Source organism: Pimephales promelas, chromosome 1, assembly GCF_988280905.1.
Source record: "Pimephales promelas chromosome 1, fPimPro1.hap1.1, whole genome shotgun sequence".
In the NCBI taxonomy this organism is placed as follows: Eukaryota; Metazoa; Chordata; class Actinopteri; order Cypriniformes; family Leuciscidae; genus Pimephales; species Pimephales promelas.
In genome coordinates, this window is record NC_142769.1 from 2,312,123 (window position 1) to 2,332,395 (window position 20,273).

At 36.9% G+C, this 20,273-nt stretch overlaps 1 protein-coding gene across 1 annotated transcript; it reads right to left on the reverse strand.

The window, feature by feature from the left end:
- Window positions 1-7,710: 7,710 nt before the first annotated feature.
- On the reverse strand, window positions 7,711-19,987 carry enosf1 (enolase superfamily member 1). Its single transcript, XM_039690972.2, has 15 exons — window positions 19,827-19,987; window positions 19,647-19,749; window positions 17,550-17,665; window positions 17,387-17,473; window positions 17,255-17,281; window positions 16,467-16,539; window positions 16,345-16,383; window positions 14,897-14,979; window positions 14,694-14,816; window positions 13,190-13,324; window positions 13,077-13,118; window positions 12,102-12,231; window positions 11,678-11,777; window positions 10,409-10,490; window positions 7,711-9,218 (listed from the first exon to the last, which is right to left on the reverse strand). Exons 1-15 carry the CDS (start codon window positions 19,908-19,910, stop codon window positions 9,126-9,128), a joined length of 1,317 nt encoding a protein of 438 aa, XP_039546906.2. The 5' UTR covers window positions 19,911-19,987; the 3' UTR covers window positions 7,711-9,125.
- Window positions 19,988-20,273: the final 286 nt, after the last annotated feature.

Below are 20,273 nucleotides of genomic sequence, written 5' to 3' on the forward strand. Positions count from 1 at the left end.
AGATGGGAGAAACGTAATTTTTCGGCCCAAAAAAAAAACGTAAGGGGTACCACTGTCGTTTTTTTTCGGGTCGAATTTTTGAGTTTCGATATCTCAGCTCTGTAAGGGTCTAGAGCCTCCATTTTTGCACTCAGGTCTAAGTCTCATGGCCCTCTATCAGAATCCAGAGTTTTGAGAAGATTGGAGAAATTAAATTTTTCGCCCCAAAAAAAACACGAAAGGGGTACCACTGTCGTTTTTTTTTTCGGGTCAAATTTTTTAGTTTCGATATCTCAGCTCTGAAAGGGTCTAGAGCCTCCATTTTTGCACTCAGGTTTAAGTCTCATGGGCCTCTATCAGAATCCAGAGTTTTGAGAAGATTGGAGAAACTTAATTTTTCGGCCCAAAAAAAAAACCGTAAGGGGTACCACTGTCGTTTTGTTTTCGGGTCGAATTTTTGAGTTTTGTAATCTCAGCTCTGGAAGGGTCTAGAGCCTCCATTTTTGCACTCAGGTCTAAGTCTCATGGCCCTCTATCAGAATCCAGAGTTTTGAGAAGATTGGAGAAATTAAATTTTTCGCCCAAAAAAAACCCCGAAAGGGGTACCACTGTCGTTTTTTTTTTTGGGTCGAATTTTTGAGTTTCTCCAATCTTCTCGAAACTCTGGATTCTGATAGAGGCCCATGAGACTTAGACCTGAGTGCCAAAATGGAGGCTCTAGACCCTTCCAGAGCTGAGATATGGAGATCCCACTTAGCATTTATGCCATTATAAATATCCAACACTTTCCCTACAAAAAAAGGGGGGGCCAATGTGTTACATAAATCCAATGAAACTGCCTGAAGATCGGTTATAACGGTACACAACACACACATTTAGAGGCTTAAATAACTGGGAATGTTAAAGGATTTATAGGCCAAACCAGGTGTCATCAGAATCCCGATATTGGCACGGATCCATCACAACATGTCTTCATATTAGGGACTGAAGTGAGTGTTGGCAGTCAGGTGCTGGAGGAGTGGAGGAACGGATGTGAAGACGACACAATCAGCGCCAACACGGACTCATCCACATAAACAATGCTGGGCTAATTACACACAGCACTGATCTGGCACTGCACTACTGTGTACTAGACCAGACAGCGGGTGCACACACACACCGCAGTCAGTGTGTGAATCTCTTCAAAACCAGATCCTGGTTACACTTCACCCCAAAATATAAAGCAGGAAATATAAAGACTTAGTCCTGAGTGCCAAAATGGAGGCTCTAGACCCTTCCAGAGCTGAGAAATTGACATATTTATAATGGCATAAATGCTACATGGGATCTCAATTTCTCAGCTCTGGAAGGATCTAGAGCCTCCATTTTTGCACTCAGGTTTAAATCTCGTGACCCTCTATCAGAATCCAGAGTTTTGAGAAGATTGGAGAAACTTAATTTTTCTGCCCAAAAAAAAAAACGTAAGGGGTACCACTGTCGTTTTTTTTTCGGGTCAAATTTTTGAGTTTCGATATCTCAGCTCTGAAAGGGTCTAGAGCCTCCATTTTTGCACTCAGGTCTAAGTCTCATGGCCCTCTATCAGAATCCGGAGTTTTGAGAAGATTGGAGAAGCGTAATTTTTCGGCCCAAAAAAAAAAAACGTAAGGGGTACCACTGTCGTTTTGTTTTCGGGTCGAATTTTTTAATTTCGTAATCTCAGCTCTGGAAGGGTCTAGAGCCTCCATTTTTGCACTCAGGTCTAAGTCTCATGGCCCTCTATCAGAATCCAGAGTTTTGAGAAGATTGGAGAAATTAAATTTTTCGCCCGAAAAAAAAATACGAACGGGGTACCACTGTCTGTTTTTTTTCGGGTCGAATTTTTGAGTTTCGATATCTCAGCTTTGGAAGGGTCTAGAGCCTCCATTTTTGCACTCAGGTTTAAGTCTCATGGCCCTCTATCAGAATCCAGAGTTTTGAGAAGATTGGAGAAATTAAATTTTTCGCCCCCAAAAAAACACGAAAGGGGTACCACTGTCGTTTTTTTTTCGGGTCAAATTTTTGAGTTTCGATATCTCAGCTCTGAAAGGGTCTAGAGCCTCCATTTTTGCACTCAGGTCTAAGTCTCATGGCCCTCTATCAGAATCCAGAGTTTTGAGAAGATTGGAGAAATTTAATTTTTCGCCCGAAAAAAAATACGAAAGGGGTACCACTGTCGGTTTTTTTTTCGGGTCGAATTTTTGAGTTTCGATATCTCAGCTCTGGAAGGGTCTAGAGCCTCCATTTTTGCACTCAGGTTTAAGTCTCGTGGCCCTCTATCAGAATCCAGAGTTTTGAGAAGATTGGAGAAACGTAATTTTTCGGCCAAAAAAAAAAAAACGTAAGGGGTACCACTGTCGTTTTTTTTTCGGGTCGAATTTTTGAGTTTCGTAATCTCAGCTCTGGAAGGGTCTAGAGCCTCCATTTTTGCACTCAGGTTTAAATCTCGTGACCCTCTATCAGAATCCAGAGTTTTGAGAAGATTGGAGAAACTTAATTTTTCTGCCCAAAAAAAAAAACGTAAGGGGTACCACTGTCGTTTTTTTTTCGGGTCAAATTTTTGAGTTTCGATATCTCAGCTCTGAAAGGGTCTAGAGCCTCCATTTTTGCACTCAGGTCTAAGTCTCATGGCCCTCTATCAGAATCCAGAGTTTTGAGAAGATTGGAGAAATTTAATTTTTCGCCCGAAAAAAAATACGAAAGGGGTACCACTGTCTGTTTTTTTTTTCGGGTCGAATTTTTGAGTTTCGATATCTCAGCTCTGAAAGGGTCTAGAGCCTCCATTTTTGCACTCAGGTTTAAGTCTCGTGGCCCTCTATCAGAATCCGGAGTTTTGAGAAGATTGGAGAAGCGTAATTTTTCGGCCCAAAAAAAAAAACGTAAGGGGTACCACTGTCGTTTTGTTTTCGGGTCGAATTTTTTAATTTCGTAATCTCAGCTCTGGAAGGGTCTAGAGCCTCCATTTTTGCACTCAGGTCTAAGTCTCATGGCCCTCTATCAGAATCCAGAGTTTTGAGAAGATTGGAGAAATTAAATTTTTCGCCCGAAAAAAAATACGAAAGGGGTACCACTGTCTGTTTTTTTTTTCGGGTCGAATTTTTGAGTTTCGATATCTCAGCTCTGAAAGGGTCTAGAGCCTCCATTTTTGCACTCAGGTCTAAGTCTCATGGCCCTCTATCAGAATCCGGAGTTTTGAGAAGATTGGAGAAGCGTAATTTTTCGGCCCAAAAAAAAAAAACGTAAGGGGTACCACTGTCGTTTTGTTTTCGGGTCGAATTTTTTAATTTCGTAATCTCAGCTCTGGAAGGGTCTAGAGCCTCCATTTTTGCACTCAGGTCTAAGTCTCATGGCCCTCTATCAGAATCCAGAGTTTTGAGAAGATTGGAGAAATTAAATTTTTCGCCCGAAAAAAAAATACGAACGGGGTACCACTGTCTGTTTTTTTTCGGGTCGAATTTTTGAGTTTCGATATCTCAGCTTTGGAAGGGTCTAGAGCCTCCATTTTTGCACTCAGGTTTAAGTCTCATGGCCCTCTATCAGAATCCAGAGTTTTGAGAAGATTGGAGAAATTAAATTTTTCGCCCCCAAAAAAACACGAAAGGGGTACCACTGTCGTTTTTTTTTCGGGTCAAATTTTTGAGTTTCGATATCTCAGCTCTGAAAGGGTCTAGAGCCTCCATTTTTGCACTCAGGTCTAAGTCTCATGGCCCTCTATCAGAATCCAGAGTTTTGAGAAGATTGGAGAAATTTAATTTTTCGCCCGAAAAAAAATACGAAAGGGGTACCACTGTCGGTTTTTTTTTCGGGTCGAATTTTTGAGTTTCGATATCTCAGCTCTGGAAGGGTCTAGAGCCTCCATTTTTGCACTCAGGTTTAAGTCTCGTGGCCCTCTATCAGAATCCAGAGTTTTGAGAAGATTGGAGAAACGGAATTTTTCGGCCAAAAAAAAAAAAACGTAAGGGGTACCACTGTCGTTTTTTTTTCGGGTCGAATTTTTGAGTTTCGTAATCTCAGCTCTGGAAGGGTCTAGAGCCTCCATTTTTGCACTCAGGTTTAAATCTCGTGACCCTCTATCAGAATCCAGAGTTTTGAGAAGATTGGAGAAACTTAATTTTTCTGCCCAAAAAAAAAAACGTAAGGGGTACCACTGTCGTTTTTTTTTCGGGTCAAATTTTTGAGTTTCGATATCTCAGCTCTGAAAGGGTCTAGAGCCTCCATTTTTGCACTCAGGTCTAAGTCTCATGGCCCTCTATCAGAATCCAGAGTTTTGAGAAGATTGGAGAAATTTAATTTTTCGCCCGAAAAAAAATACGAAAGGGGTACCACTGTCTGTTTTTTTTTTCGGGTCGAATTTTTGAGTTTCGATATCTCAGCTCTGAAAGGGTCTAGAGCCTCCATTTTTGCACTCAGGTTTAAGTCTCGTGGCCCTCTATCAGAATCCGGAGTTTTGAGAAGATTGGAGAAGCGTAATTTTTCGGCCCAAAAAAAAAAACGTAAGGGGTACCACTGTCGTTTTGTTTTCGGGTCGAATTTTTTAATTTCGTAATCTCAGCTCTGGAAGGGTCTAGAGCCTCCATTTTTGCACTCAGGTCTAAGTCTCATGGCCCTCTATCAGAATCCAGAGTTTTGAGAAGATTGGAGAAATTAAATTTTTCGCCCGAAAAAAAATACGAAAGGGGTACCACTGTCTGTTTTTTTTTTCGGGTCGAATTTTTGAGTTTCGATATCTCAGCTCTGAAAGGGTCTAGAGCCTCCATTTTTGCACTCAGGTTTAAGTCTCGTGGCCCTCTATCAGAATCCGGAGTTTTGAGAAGATTGGAGAAGCGTAATTTTTCGGCCCAAAAAAAAAAACGTAAGGGGTACCACTGTCTGTTTTTTTTCGGGTCGAATTTTTGAGTTTCGATATCTCAGCTCTGGAAGGGTCTAGAGCCTCCATTTTTGCACTCAGGTTTAAGTCTCGTGGCCCTCTATCAGAATCCAGAGTTTTGAGAAGATTGGAGAAATTTAATTTTTCGCCCGAAAAAAAAAAAAGCGAAAGGGGTACCACTGTCGTTTTTTTTTTTGGGTCGAATTTTTGAGTTTCTCCAATCTTCTCGAAACTCTGGATTCTGATAGAGGCCCATGAAACTTAGACCTGAGTGCCAAAATGGAGGCTCTAGACCCTTCCAGAGCTGAGATATGGAGATCCCACTTAGCATTTATGCCATTATTAATATCCAACACTTTCCCTACAAAAAAAGGGGGGGCCAACGTGTTACATAAATCCCATTAAACTGCCTGAAGTTTGGTTATAACGGTACACAACACACACATTTAGAGGCTTAAGTAACTGGGAATGTTAAAGGATTTATAGGCCAAACCAGGTGTCATCAGAATCCCGATATTGACACGGATCCATCACAACATGTCTTCATATTAGGGACTGAAGTGAGTGTTGGCAGTCAGGTGCTGGAGGAGTGGAGGAACGGATGTGAAGACGACACAATCAGCGCCAACACGGACTCATCCACATAAACAATGCTGGGCTTATTACACACAGCACTGATCTGGCACTGCACTACTGTGTACTAGACTAGACAGCAGGTGCACACACACACACACACACACACACACCGCAGTCAGTGTGTGAATCTCTTCAAAACCAGATCCTGGTCACACTTCACCCCAAAATATAAAGCAGGAAATATAAAGACTTAGTCCTGAGTGCCAAAATGGAGGCTCTAGACCCTTCCAGAGCTGAGAAATTGACATATTTATAATGGCATAAATGCTACATGGGATCTCAATATCTCAGCTCTGGAAGGGTCTAGAGCCTCCATTTTTGCACTCAGGTTTAAATCTCGTGACCCTCTATCAGAATCCAGAGTTTTGAGAAGATTGGAGAAATTTAAGTTTTCGCCCGTAAAAAAAAAACACGAAAGGGGTACCACTGTCGTTTTTTTGGGGGTCGAATTTTTGAGTTTCGATATCTCAGCTCTGGAAGGGTCTAGAGCCTCTATTTTTGCACTCAGGTCTAAGTCTCATGGCCCTCTATCAGAATCCAGAGTTTTGAGAAGATTAGAGAACCTTAATTTCTTGCCCGAAAAAAAAAAAAACGTAAGGGGTACCACTGTCGTTTTTTTTTTTCGGGTTGAATTTTTGAGTTTCGATATCTCAGCTCTGAAAGGGTCTAGAGCCTCCATTTTTGCACTCAGGTCTAAGTCTCATGGCCCTCTATCAGAATCCAGAGTTTCAAGAAGATCAGAGAAACTCAAAATTTCGACCCAAAAAAAAAAAAACGACAGGGGTACCCCTTTGGTTTTTTTTATTTCGGGGTGAAAAATTAAGATTCTCCATTCTTCTCAAAACTCTGGATTCTGACGTGGGCTACTCTAAAACTGCAGAAAAATCAAAATGAAAAATCTGAACAAGTTGTGTTTTAAATTTTAGGTTGATATCTCAAATAAATGAGCTTTCAGTGAGATGTTGTTTGGCCGCAGTACCGAACGCTTCCACTAGGGCACAACCAGACTCCATTACAGCCCATATAAGGGCGCCTCCATTTCCATAGGCTAAGTGTTTTGAGTGATATGAACTATTATTTACCCAATTTTCATACAATTTATGAAGTAGAGATCCTATTCAGAAGTAATATGAGAAGTTTGGCAGATTTTGATATGAATTCAACCTCTTAGAAACACATACAAAGAACATGCATGCGTGTTATAGCTTGCCACATCACAAATAGTGACTTTATTATTTTTTTTCGTCATATTTAAAACATTTTCAGACCTTTTTTTTTCTAAAATAACTGAATGGATGCAATCTTTTGAACCTTGGCATGAAAACAAACTGAGGTTTCTACATTTTTTTCCATGTTCGTCACTTTTCAGAATAAAAGTCTAAACACGCCTTGGGAGTATGAAAATATTCTTGTTGCAAATTAATAAATTACGGCTCCTGTGTCATTTATTATATATTCCAAATATGGAAAGTAGAGATTGTAAGCTTTCAAATGATATATCGTTTGTGAATATTACTTCAGGTCTTTTCTAAGATATTATTGTTTTAAAAATATAATGGCAAGCGTCCCACAGTGGGACGTGACGGACGGTTAAGGGGTTAAAAGAAAAGTTTGATGTAAATGGAGCAAATTATGTCTAAAAACTTAATTCTAAAGATTAAAAAGGAGAAATTCCTTCAATTATTAGTCTAAAATGAACTCATATTAAGCGTCTGTAATACAGCATTTCCTCTAATTTTAGGACCATTCCTTTAAAGGTCACGTGACTTCCACTGATGTGAACTTTCATCACGTCTACAACGAAACCCATTACTTTAAACAGATTATATATTTTATGACAGTGATTCTCATAGCGGTCGGAATAAATGAAATTGAACGATTATTTCACTCCAACTGACGGCTGGAAACATTCAGTGTCAATGCTGTGTTTGCTTTTCGACTAAAACCTCTTCAGTCTGCCGGATTTGATGGACGTCTGTAAATAGCCTATAGTAATTATAAATTCTTGGATGTGATTCCGTTCTCTCATTGAAACAAAGAGGTCAGTGTGAGGACAAAGCTTTGATTCTTCATCATTAAAGCCTGTAAAGAGTTCATGCATCTCGCGTCTAATGCCCTTCAGTCTTCAATAGAAACATTGATCTCCATATTACTTTAATGGAAAGAGAAACAGCGCCTCCTGATGGAGAATAATAGATACTCGTGAAAATCAATTGCTTGCTCATGACATTTTAATGGAGAAAGTATGTAAAAATGAGCTACAAGTATATGATTTAAAAGAAAATAAAAGCAATATTAAATCAAAGTATGCATTGATTTTCATTTGGATCAACTCAAAAATATCATTTTTATATTGTAATATACTCATATTGTAATCATTTCGAGCACAAGTTTAGGGTTAAACAGGGAATCTACAAGTCAGTGGGAAATCATTAGAAGTATCTAAATTACATATTATCTTACACTAACAATCCTGGGTTGTTTTAACCCAAATGTTGGGTTAAAAAATGTAATTTAGAATTGTATCCCAACTTCAACTTTCACTTTCAACTGTACATTTTGTAATTACATTAGTAGCGCTCAAACTGTATTCACTTTATAGCCCTTAATTCTGTAATTTTGGACAAATGTGGGCACAGAGGACTCAGGTGTGATCTTAATTTTTATTTATTATAAATGTTATATCACTGTCTTCGAAAAAGTTTTGTCTATCCATTTATAGTGTTTTTTTCTATTTTGGGGGTATTTATGAATTTATTCACTTCGAAAAGTACCATATTTTCTATGTAAATTATGCTTATTTTTATGTTTTATTATTTTAATTTTTTTAACTACATTAAAATATCATTCCAATAAGTTCTTAGAGCTAAAACCTAAAGATGATGTGACTTTGTCACCTGGTATCTTATTTTGAAATATATTTCATTATATATATATATATATATATATACACACACAGTTTTTCCCATTCATTTCTATGCCCATTTTTGACCCAAATACAAGATTAAGGAGTTTGTTTTTTCCACCCACGACTTAACATTGTAGAATTGAGTCAAAAAAAAAAAAATTGTGTGTGTTCAGGAGGCAAACTTAGGAAAAATAGCCAAGTCTTGTAGCGCTCAGATCAAGGGAAGTATTTTTAAAAAAATAAATCAAAACTATTTTGCCCACATTTGTACAGAATACAGTTTTAGGGTTAACCCAACACTTGGGTTTGTCTACATTTGACCCAAATTTGGTGGAAACGTGTTGAAATTTTCATCCAAAAATATACTATATGACTTTCTATAGTCATCTGCAGCATTCCCAGACACGATTCTCTTCACATGACGTTTGTTATTGGCTGGCTGTGAGTCGAACCCACGACAAAACATATTTATATCTTAAGAAAATGCATAAAAATAGCAACGTTTAACTGCAAAAACCTATCGTCGCTCTCCCAAGAACCCCATTGTTAGTCACTTCACTTCGAGACTAGTAGACACACACTCGTTCGATTTCCAACATTTAGGAATGCAACATAAGCAAATAACCTTTAAAAACATTCAAATAGAATATTTATCCCCAAAATGATCCCTTACATCTCATAGTTTGCCAATCTAGCCGGGTTTCAAGCACGTTTTGATGTTTACTGCTTCTCAATATCTCTCCAAACCTCTCCCTCGGGAAACTGATGCTTTCGCACGGATTCTTCCAGCATTTCACAAGAGAATCCAGGATCCTGAAGATGTACAAACACTTATTTATTCTGCTATTATTTACCCCCACTTTTCATTTTAGACAAGTTTGTCCAAATGGAGCTCAATATTTTATTTATTAGGTTACACTTTATTTTAAGGTCCCCTTGTTAGAGTGTAATCATACATTTAAGTAGCGAGTAATATTAATTTGAGGGTTAGTTGCATGTAATTATGCATAATTTACTGTTATTACTAGGGATGGGCAATGATTAATCGCGATTAATCGCATCCAAAATAAAAGTTTGTGTTTATGTAATATATGTGTGTGGTGTGTATAATTATTTTGTATATATAAATACTAACACATGCATGCATAAATTTAAGAAAAATGTGTTCTTAATATATCAAATATTTATATTTATACATAATATTAATTACGTATAAATATATATAAAGTATATACATGCAAATATTTCTTAAATATATACATGCATATATACAAAATAATTATACACACCACACACACATATATGACATAAACACAAACTTTTATTTTGGATGCGATTAATCGCGATTAATCATTGCCCATCCCTAGTTATTACTGCATGTGACATATATAACAAGTGTTACCATTCATTATTGTTTTTGCATTGTAATTTTACTGACGGTTAAGAATAAATATTTTCATTTAAAATTATGATACTATGAAGATTATATTTTATTACATTTATCTTCTGTGCAGTTATACAGTAGTCATTCATAATGAAAGTTCATAATGTATAAATGTAATAGCATAGGCCAGTTACATACACAAAAATGTATGTTATCATCATGAGCTCATCATTTTATCACATTATAAGTATTTTTACATTACTAATATTAATTACATTTGACTTGTCTCATTTCATTCTGCTTTGCTGGCTTATTTTTCTATAACTGCATGGCTAAAGTATTTCCAGATATCAGTTCAGAAAGCTATTTCAAAGAGGCTTCACAGCAAAAACCACAGACACAGATCAATATAAACTAGCTCTACACACACACACACACACACACACTGTTTCAGGGAGAAATGTGTGTAACTGTGGCATAGTAAAAGTGATTCAGACTGAGATTTTCATTTATAGTGCCGGCATTTTGCTCACCTGTTCCTCTGTGTGCATTTTAATGTGATTTTAAAGACGATAGCATAAGATATCCCTAGCTGTGCGAGTTTTCTTCTTTAACTCACCACTGGTGGCATGTAGTGGGCATTTCTGATGACGGTGGGGCTTCTGAAGTGTTCATGCAGATGATCCACATACTCACACATCCTGCAATACATACAAAGCAAAAACTCAATGGCTCAATCAGTTCATTACTTAGTTTTTCACTTGAAAATATTCACTTCATTGAACTTCCACTAAACACAATTAGCTGTTTGCCCTTATTTTTAATATATCAACATGATTTCGACCAATATTTTGAAGTCTAGGATGTTGCAGTTTAGCAAGGGATGGTGGTTAGTGAGTTATCAACTCTTAGTGAAGTGAGCAGCATTTTTTCTCCATATAATGGACTTCATTGGGGTCCAAACGGTTCAAAGTCCAAATGAGAGACGATAAATAAGGGTCTTATCAAGCGAAACGATCGCTTGTTTAAAAAATAAATAGAAAAGTTGAAGTTTTATAAGCTCAAATGCTCACTCTGTTCTGTGATGCGCGTTTGTGGCTCTCCTGTTCGAACTCGTTCATCAAAATAAACAGAGTCAATTCGTTCGCTTTGTTCGTTGAATCAGACTCAGAGAACCGTTGGGTAAAGCGGTCATAGCCGTGTTTTATCATGTCTTAAAGCACAACTATTGACCAATCAGAATCAAGGATTGGAACTAACCATTTTATAAATTATATATACATAAATAAACATATAAACAAAATATATTTATATATATAAAGTAAAATCAGATTGAGATGAGGTGAAATCAAAGCCAAAGCCTATTAGCCTAATCACATGCAGCTTTCTGAAGACTAGTTTAGTCACAACCCACCAACTAGTCCATTTTGAACAGTTTTACCTGGCTATTACAGGTATTCATAGTTTATTATTAATATTAATAACACTTATTACCAGCAATAGGACGTGGAATACAGTTACTGTTATGGTGCCCTTTTGAGCTCAACGTATCCATTGATTTTTGTTTTATAGACAGAAAATCTCTTACAATAAGATCTCATTTGTCAATGCATCAACAAACATGATCTAACTGTGAGCAATGCATTTGTATACAACATAATTAATCTTAATGTTAGTTAATAATTAAAAAAAAGGTTAGTTTTACAGTGCATTAACTAATGTTAACAAATACAACTTTTGCTTTTAAAGACGTAACAAATTATTAATAATTATAATATGATGATGGTGTGTAAATGACAACATCAGTTTTGGATGAACTATTTCTTTCAGTAAGCATCAAGGCTTCAAAGCATTAGGGAAAACACACATACGTGTTCAATACACACACCTGTTGCTTAAACTAGCAGACACAGAAATGTAGTCGAACAGAATGAGGTGTTGAACGAGCTCGCACAGTCCCACACCCCCGGCGTGAGGACACACGGGAACTGCAAACAAGAACAACACATGAAGAGTTCAGATGCAAAAGCCTCTAAATGCCATTTGAAATTTTCTTCTTTAATGACGATTTTTATCAAACTTGTATATTTAAGTTCAGTAATTTCACTTAAATAACAATTAATAGGTAATTATCATTGCCATTTAAGTGAAATCACTGAACTTAAATATACAAGTTTGATAAAAATCGTCATTAAAGAAGAAAATTTCAAATGGCATTTAGAGGCTTTTGCATCTGAACTCTTCACATACACTCCTGGATTTCACAGACAAGCAAATGAGACGCGTGTGGATAATATTAACATTCGATGTACCATTAAACTTAGCAGCCATGAGTATGATGGCCAGGTTTTCATTGACACTGCCCACCCTACAGCTGTCAATCTGAACAAACTGTAGAGCCGAGGCCTGGAGAAACTGCTTGAACATCACTCGGTTATGGCACTGCAAACAAGCACACGCATATATAGTATGCAATCTCAAAATTAACTTAAAGAGATAACTGACTTTCATCTATGCAACACAAAAGGAGAGACTTTAAAATAATCCGATAATGGATGTCCTTAAATAGTTTTGGTGATTAAATGATGAAATATCCATTTGAAATGACAAGATTAAAAAAAAAAAAAACAGATTTCAATAAAAGTTACTGAATATTCAACTTTGACACATCAAAAAGAGTCCATATGAATCAATTTGAATTGAGCGGTTTAGTGGTGGTTCGGCTTCTATTTATGTTCACTGATCAATGAACATTGATATATATGTGCCTAAATTCAATCTGTTCATATGATCACATTCATATGATTCGTTTTATGATCATTTGATGTGTAAACGTGGTAGTTGCTTATACTGTCAATGGACGGACTGAAATCGCTCAGATTTTATCAAAAATATCTTCATTTGTGTTCTGAATATGAACAAAAGTCTTACGGATTTGGAACGACATGAGGGAGAGCAATTAATGACAGAATTTACATTTTTGGGTGAACTATCTATAATGATAACGATAAATATAGTTCTGAAAATGATTCTAAATATAAAGAATAGCAGAGTCACACCAACACTAGAACGATAACGGCCCAAAGGAACAGTATCGTTGAAGACGTTTTTTTCCAGCTGATGAGCAATAAAAACATTAACAGCCAATCAGAATCCAAACTGCTTTAAGAGCTCACGTATTTAAAGCGGCAGACGACATAGAATAAACTAAATGAGAGTTATTATCATTATTATAGTTACCATTCTTAGAGTGAACGGGCTTTTATACCCAATAAATATACTCTCACCTGCTCTCCAGAGGCCACTCCAATACCGAAGGGTGCAAGTGCCTAAAAACAAGACAAAAACCCTCAAAACCTGACTAACACGGTCTAATAATGGACACAGTGAACCAGTTTACCTTCGAGATAGAAGCATGACCTAGAATATCATCTGGACACGTGGGCTCCTCAATCCACAGGGGGTGAAACTCTGAAAGCTTGGTTACCCAATTAACCGCTTCGTTAACATCCCACCGTTGGTTGGCATCAATCATCTGACAAAGAAGAGGTCATTAAACACCCCAACCAAACACAGCCTTCTGTTCATAGTCTGGACCAACTTAACATTCAACTTAAAGGGTTAGTTCGCCCAAAGATGAATTTACTCGCCCTCAAATAAGCCTAGGTGTATATGATATTCTTCTTTCAGACGAATACAATCAGAGTTATATTTAAAAATCCATCATAAAAGTGCATCTATCCATCATACAAAGGCATCTATCCATCATAAAAGTGTGTCTATCCATGATAAAATGCATCTATCCATGATAAAAGTGCATCTATCCATCATAAAAATGCCTCTATCCATGATAAAATGCATCTATCCATGATAAAAGTGCATCTATCCATCATAAAAGTGCATCTATCCATGATAAAAATGCATCTATCCATGATAAAATGCATCTATCCGTCATAAAAGTGCATCTATCCATGATAAAATGCATCTATCCATGATAAAAGTGCATCTATCCATCATAAAAGTGCATCTATCCATGATAAAATGCATCTATCCATCATACAAGTGCATCTATCCATCATAAAAGTGCATCTATCTATCATAAGCGTGCATCTATCCATGATAAAAGTGCATCGATCCATGATAAAAGTGCATCTATCCATCATAAAAGTACATCTATTCATCATAAAAGTGCATCTATCCATGATAAAAGTGCATCTATCCATCATAAAAGTACATCTATCCATCATAAAAGTGCATCTATCCATCATAAAAGTGCATCTATCCATCATAAGCGTGCATCTATCCATGATAAAAGTGCATCGATCCATGATAAAAGTGCATCTATCCATGATAAAAGTGCATCTATCCATCATAAAAGTACATCTATTCATCATAAAAGTGCATCTATCCATCATAAAAGTGCATCTATCCATCATAAAAGTGCATCTATCCATCATAAAAGTACATCTATCCATCATAAAAGTGCATCTATCCATCATAAAAGTGCATCTATCCATCATAAAAGTGCATCTATCCATCATAAAAGTACATCTATCCATCATAAAAGTGCATCGATCCATCATAAAAGTGCATCTATCCATCATAAAAGTGCATCTATCCCTCATAAAAATGCATCTATCCATGATAAAAGTGAATCTATCCATCATTAAAGAGCATCTATGCTCCATTCACTGCCCTTATGAAGCTTGGAAGAGTCAGGACATTTATTAATTTAACTCAGATTGAGTTCGTCTGAAAAAAGAAAGTCATATACACCTAGGATGGCTTGAGAGTGAGTAAATCATGGGCCAATTTTCATTTCTGTGTGATCTACCCCTTTAAGCTAATTCAGATCAGGCTGAAATATCTATCTACTGTTATATACACATTTGACTGAGAATCACCAGGGTGTTGTCTGGTCCAATCAACTTTCGGATAAGGCTGCATCTACGGATGTCGTCCTGCAAATCGGCTCCAACCTTCACTTTAAATTTAGTCCATCCTTGGGCAAGAGCTTCAGAGCAGAGCTATTCAAAGCAAATGATATTTGTTAAGATCACAATATGATGATGATAACAGAAAGCGAACAGCCAAAGAACAGGCGTACCTGGGTAAGTTGCTGGTCAGTGTAGCCCAGCCAAGCACATGAAGTGGTGTAAGCGGGATAGCCTTCCCTTAACATCTGCTCCTCTGCAGGGGTCAGAGGTCACATCAAATCAAGCAATAGATAACATCATACTGCAAATTGTAAAACATACATTTTCAATACAACAGGCCAAGGAGAGATGATTGAAGCGTGTTTCGTCCGTTTTTATTTTATTTTTTAAATATTAATTTATCGGCCATTATAACTGCCGATACCGATATTATGGAAAATTCCTAATATCGGCTGATAATATCGGCCGGCCGATATATCGGTCTGGCTCTAGTGCACACGGATGCGAAAAACAGCACAGGTAAAAGCGTCATTTAAAAAAAAAAAAAAAAATTTTTTTTAGATGTTTTTTTGGTTTGACGCGCCTCGTCAAAAACTATCCGACCAATGAGATTGCTGCTTTTGCTCACGTGTTTGGAGCTTCTGAAGTTACAGTAAAACACAACTTGGGGGCGCTCAAACACAAAACGACCTTGCCAACCACACATACGTAACGGCGAAGAAGATATACGCCAAGTTGCATCTACACTGCCGGGAAGAAATAAAATGACGAAGATGCAAGGCAAGATGAATGTAGAGTTGCGTCAAACGCGTCAAACGCATGTGACAAACGCAACTGCGACTTCAAAATAGGACTATTTCTGCTTTACATTAAGCGCCATCTAATGTCAGGGAATGAATTTGCATGTTCACTCGACTCATCGTCAGAGAAATTTGCTTAGGTGTGAACACAAATAACATGTTGAAAAACGCTGGCGAATAACGCGCGCCAATATTCGTCCCGATGTGTACGGCCCTTTACAAGGTAAAACTCTTTCCAAAAAATTTTTCAAAAACAAAACTCATTCTGACCCCAAAGATTTAGCAGAGCATGTATGTGATTTGATCAAATATGAAAAATTATAAAATGATAAATAAATATGTTAAAACTAGAGCCGGACCGATATATCGGCAGACCGATATTATCGGCCGATATTAGGCATTTTCCAAACTATCGGTATCGGCAGTTATAATGGCCGATAAATTAATATTTAAAAAATAAAATAAAAACGGACGAAACACGCTTGAACCATGTCATGAGTGTTGGAGTTGTATAGTTTGTCCACCAGAGGGCACTCTACACCGTTCCTGTTGGCAACACTCGTTGAGTTGGTCACGATACATACATTGCTTGAATAACAATTAAAAGAACATCCTCATTAGTTCTCTTAACTCAAATAAGCATGACAAAATTTATGACTATCATGTCCAGTTTCAAATAAATAAATAAAATATCGGCCGATATATCGGAATATCGGATTTTAAAACCCAAAAATATTTGTATCGGTATCGGCCTTCAAAATCCTTTATCGGTCGGGCTCTAGTTAAAACAGTTTATAGCGTTTATGAACTGATCTCACCCCTAGTTTTCTTTCCCGTTTTGGCTTTTTCCAAAATTTCTAAAAGAAAGAGAAAAGACGTATTATTATGGAGTATAAGAAGTAATTCATAATATGAAGAATATCTGATTAAATGACGTCACCTAAAGCTTCCTGCTCCGTCAGTGCATCAGTGATATATCGGAAATCAATACAGCTGATCAGCTTCACAGGATCCTAGGCAGAGGATTCATAAACATACTCATAATGCTGAATCTTCAACACGTCTATAAAGCACATCAACAAGAGTTTCTTTCTTCACGGTGAGCATAAAAATCTAAATTGGCTCTATTTATTTTTTCTTGTTGTGCACAATTCATCCATTTCTACTGTATTAGGGCTGTCATACGATTAATCGCATCCAAAATAAAAGTTTGTGTTTACATAATATATGTGGGTGCACTGTGTATAATTATTTTATATATATAAATACACACACATGCTTGTGTATATTTAAGAAATATTTTCATGTATATAGATTTATATATAATTTATATTATATAAAAATATAAATATTTTATATAAATAATATTTTCTTTCTTAAATATACATGCATGTGTGTATATTTATATATATATACAAAATAATTATACACAGTGCACCCACATATATTATGTAAACACAAACTTTTATTTTGGATGCGATTAATCGCGATTAATCGTTTGACAGCCCTAATTTCTATATTTTTTGACCCATAATAATAATCTTTCATGGAAAAGTTAGAATCACAATCGAATCTACAAAAATCAGGTCTTGTCTTACATTTTGCTCAATAACCGGATTAACTCCGGTTATTGAGCAAAACATTTAACAATATGGAAATACAGTTTCTATATTGCATACTTTCCTTTGTTTAGCATCTTAATTGCGATCATAAAAATCGAGTCCTCACCATGTCAGCGAGCAGCTTCCACAAGGGCTGCAAAACATATAATTCTGAACTTTAATGATATTCTGTATTCATGAATTGTCACGACATCTGTGCAAATTGACAACATGTAAAAGAATCGATGTTGTTGCTCACCTTTCCCTCCACTCGTGCCCATAAATCCCAGACGGCGTTCAGAATGGCTGCCGTCGCCAGCTGGATAACTCCTTTTTCTGGTCCGATCTATCAGTGAGATCATCTGTTGATTCAGCTGAACATGAAGAAGTCTGCAGCGGACAGAAACACACCTGATACTCACCCATCTCATCTGACCATCACTGCTCAGGAGTCTGTAGAAGCCTCTGAAGTCACCCGTGATCTCCTCCAAAGTCTTTCCCAACACCAACGTAGATAGGGCTTTAACTGCACATACGACTACACACACACACACTGATCTAGATTAGTGTAAACTAGGCCTAAAATGGGAATTTCTATCATAATTTGGAACTGAGGGATACTAATGGGAATCCAAAAAGTGAGACATTTAAGCCAAAACAACAGCTTATTTATTGTTAGCAATAATATAAAACACACTGAACTCAAAATCAACGTTGTTCGGTCTGGTTACATCATCACAATGTCACCGTTTTAGCCGAGAATACTTAAATACAAGTATGGTACTGATAAACTGAACAGCATTGTTGGGGAAAGTAAAAGTACTCGTAATTTGTTGTAAATTTAAAAGTAATGCGTTACTCGTTACTAGTGAAAATAGCGATAGCGTGGACACATACATGCAGACATTATTATTATTGGGGCACTAATATTAGTAAATATTATCAAAACAGGTCTATCATTCAAAATATTAACCTTTGGTAAAATAGTTAGTCAAATATTCTTATCATAAAAAAATTTTGTTATCTGAAATGTGTTTCCCAATTTTTTGCACTTCATTTAATTCTTTGCGCAACCAAGGTAACATATCTAAGGGTACGTTTAAACTACAACAATGTTGAAAAATGGGAAAGTTTCCTTTGTGTTTTTCTCATCCAGACGACAACGTTGTCAATACGATCCCCATTCACACGGATCCGCGAAAACGGCACAAAACGCTGTGTTCTGCTGCCAGGCCAGTAGATGGCGATGTGACTTTGTACAGAAACACACATGCCTATAGACTGAAAAGATAATACGCATGCGCATGATGTCACCATTTTCACAAATTCGCGTTTTTGTAATTGTACACGGGAATGATAACGTTATCGTTATCAAAAGTGTGCAAAATGCCGTTGTGTAAATTAACTGCCAAAATGCATACAAATTTTTACATTTTTAGTTTAGATCTTTTAGAGGCCGTTTTCACACACCGTTTTTAACTAAAAACTGAAAACTTTATGCGTTTTGGCCATTTTGCGGGCCTGAAAATGCAAACTTTTAGGGTTTCAAAACACATGCTTTTGAGAACGATACCGTTATCGTCTCCTTGTAAACTACAAAAACATGAATTTGTGAAAACGGTGGCATCATGCGCATTCAATCTAGGGTTCAGTCTATAGTTGCGTAGCTTTTCTTTACAAAGTGACTTCGCCATCTACTGGCCTGGCAACAGAATACGGCATTTTTAGTCATTTTCGTGGTTCTGTGAACGGGATCGTTTTGACAACATTGTCGTCAATAGCTCTGTTCTGTGATGCGCGTTCGTGACTCTCCTGTTCGGACTCGTTTATCAAAATTAACGAATTTTTTTCCGAGTCATTTGGTTCATTCAACGAACGAAATGAACGAATTGACTGGGAAAAAGATTTGTTAATTTTCGGAAGTGCATTATATGGAGAAAAATGCTGGAATGTTTTCATCAAAAACCTCAATTTCTTTTCGACTGAAGAAAGAAAGACATGGACATCTTGGATGACATGGGGGTGAGTAAATTATCAGCAAAAGTTTTGAATCACACCACACGTAGTTTAATATGAAAAAGCGGTGGAGTATCCCTTTAAGTCGCTTTTGAGGGGGACTTTAATCAAAGTGTTCGCAAATGCTAAATATTCATTCTCTGGTCAGTGAACCATTTTTGTGTTGATTTTGAGGTGTACTTTGGATTATTGTCCATAGTTAAAGCTTCTAGTAGAGGCAGGCATGGGTTTAAAATGCTAGTTACTTGAAGGAGTCCATGTTATAAATCAACGAATTTTGAATGAAAAATCAAGATAAACTGCAAAGACAGCTGGTTTCGTTCATGTTTACAGTTGTTCATTCATAATATACACGTTCATTCGATTGTGAAGGAGTTTTACTTGATGACCGTTTTCTCCAGAGGGTGTCAGGCTCGTGTCGTTATTGAATAAGACATTGCACTCGCACGCCATGGTCATATGACATACAGTATTTGTATAATTGCTATATTTGTGAAGCTCACCGATTTCCGTCCCTCTTCCCACAGTAAAAGTCAAGCCATAACCCTTCAGTTCCGTGTCCGTCTCAAGAACAACATACGCCACGGAGTAATCCGGATCGGTGTGCTGCGAATCAATCACATTCATAACAGCAATGCATTCATTGTTGTTGGTGCGTAATATAAAAACCAGAGAAAACAAACCATTGCATCCGATCCATGTTGTTCTAGTGAAGTCGGGAATCTCACGTCGCGCACGCTCACGTTTATTATTTTGCTTCCAGACATTTTGTTACAGGTGTAAACTTTGTGTTTCTGTTGAGAGCAACACTTCGTTCCACACTCCGACCTAAGAACGCTCTGATTGGCTGGCTTTTCGACAATATTTTCAGACCGTAATATGATTGGCTGTTTTGGAACGACGTCACAAGTGGAAACAACGTGATCATATGATCGTCAGAAACGAAACCACTGCTGGAATACTGTTGTTGTATGCTATCCTATTTTGTAAATAAAATTAATTAATAAAAAAAAAGTCCTATAATAGGATGAATATCTCTGTTGCCGTGAGAAAGCTAACAAAGCCTACTTTTTTATTTACATTTATTAGTTACACTTTATTTTATTGTGTTGTTGTCACATGTATTCTAT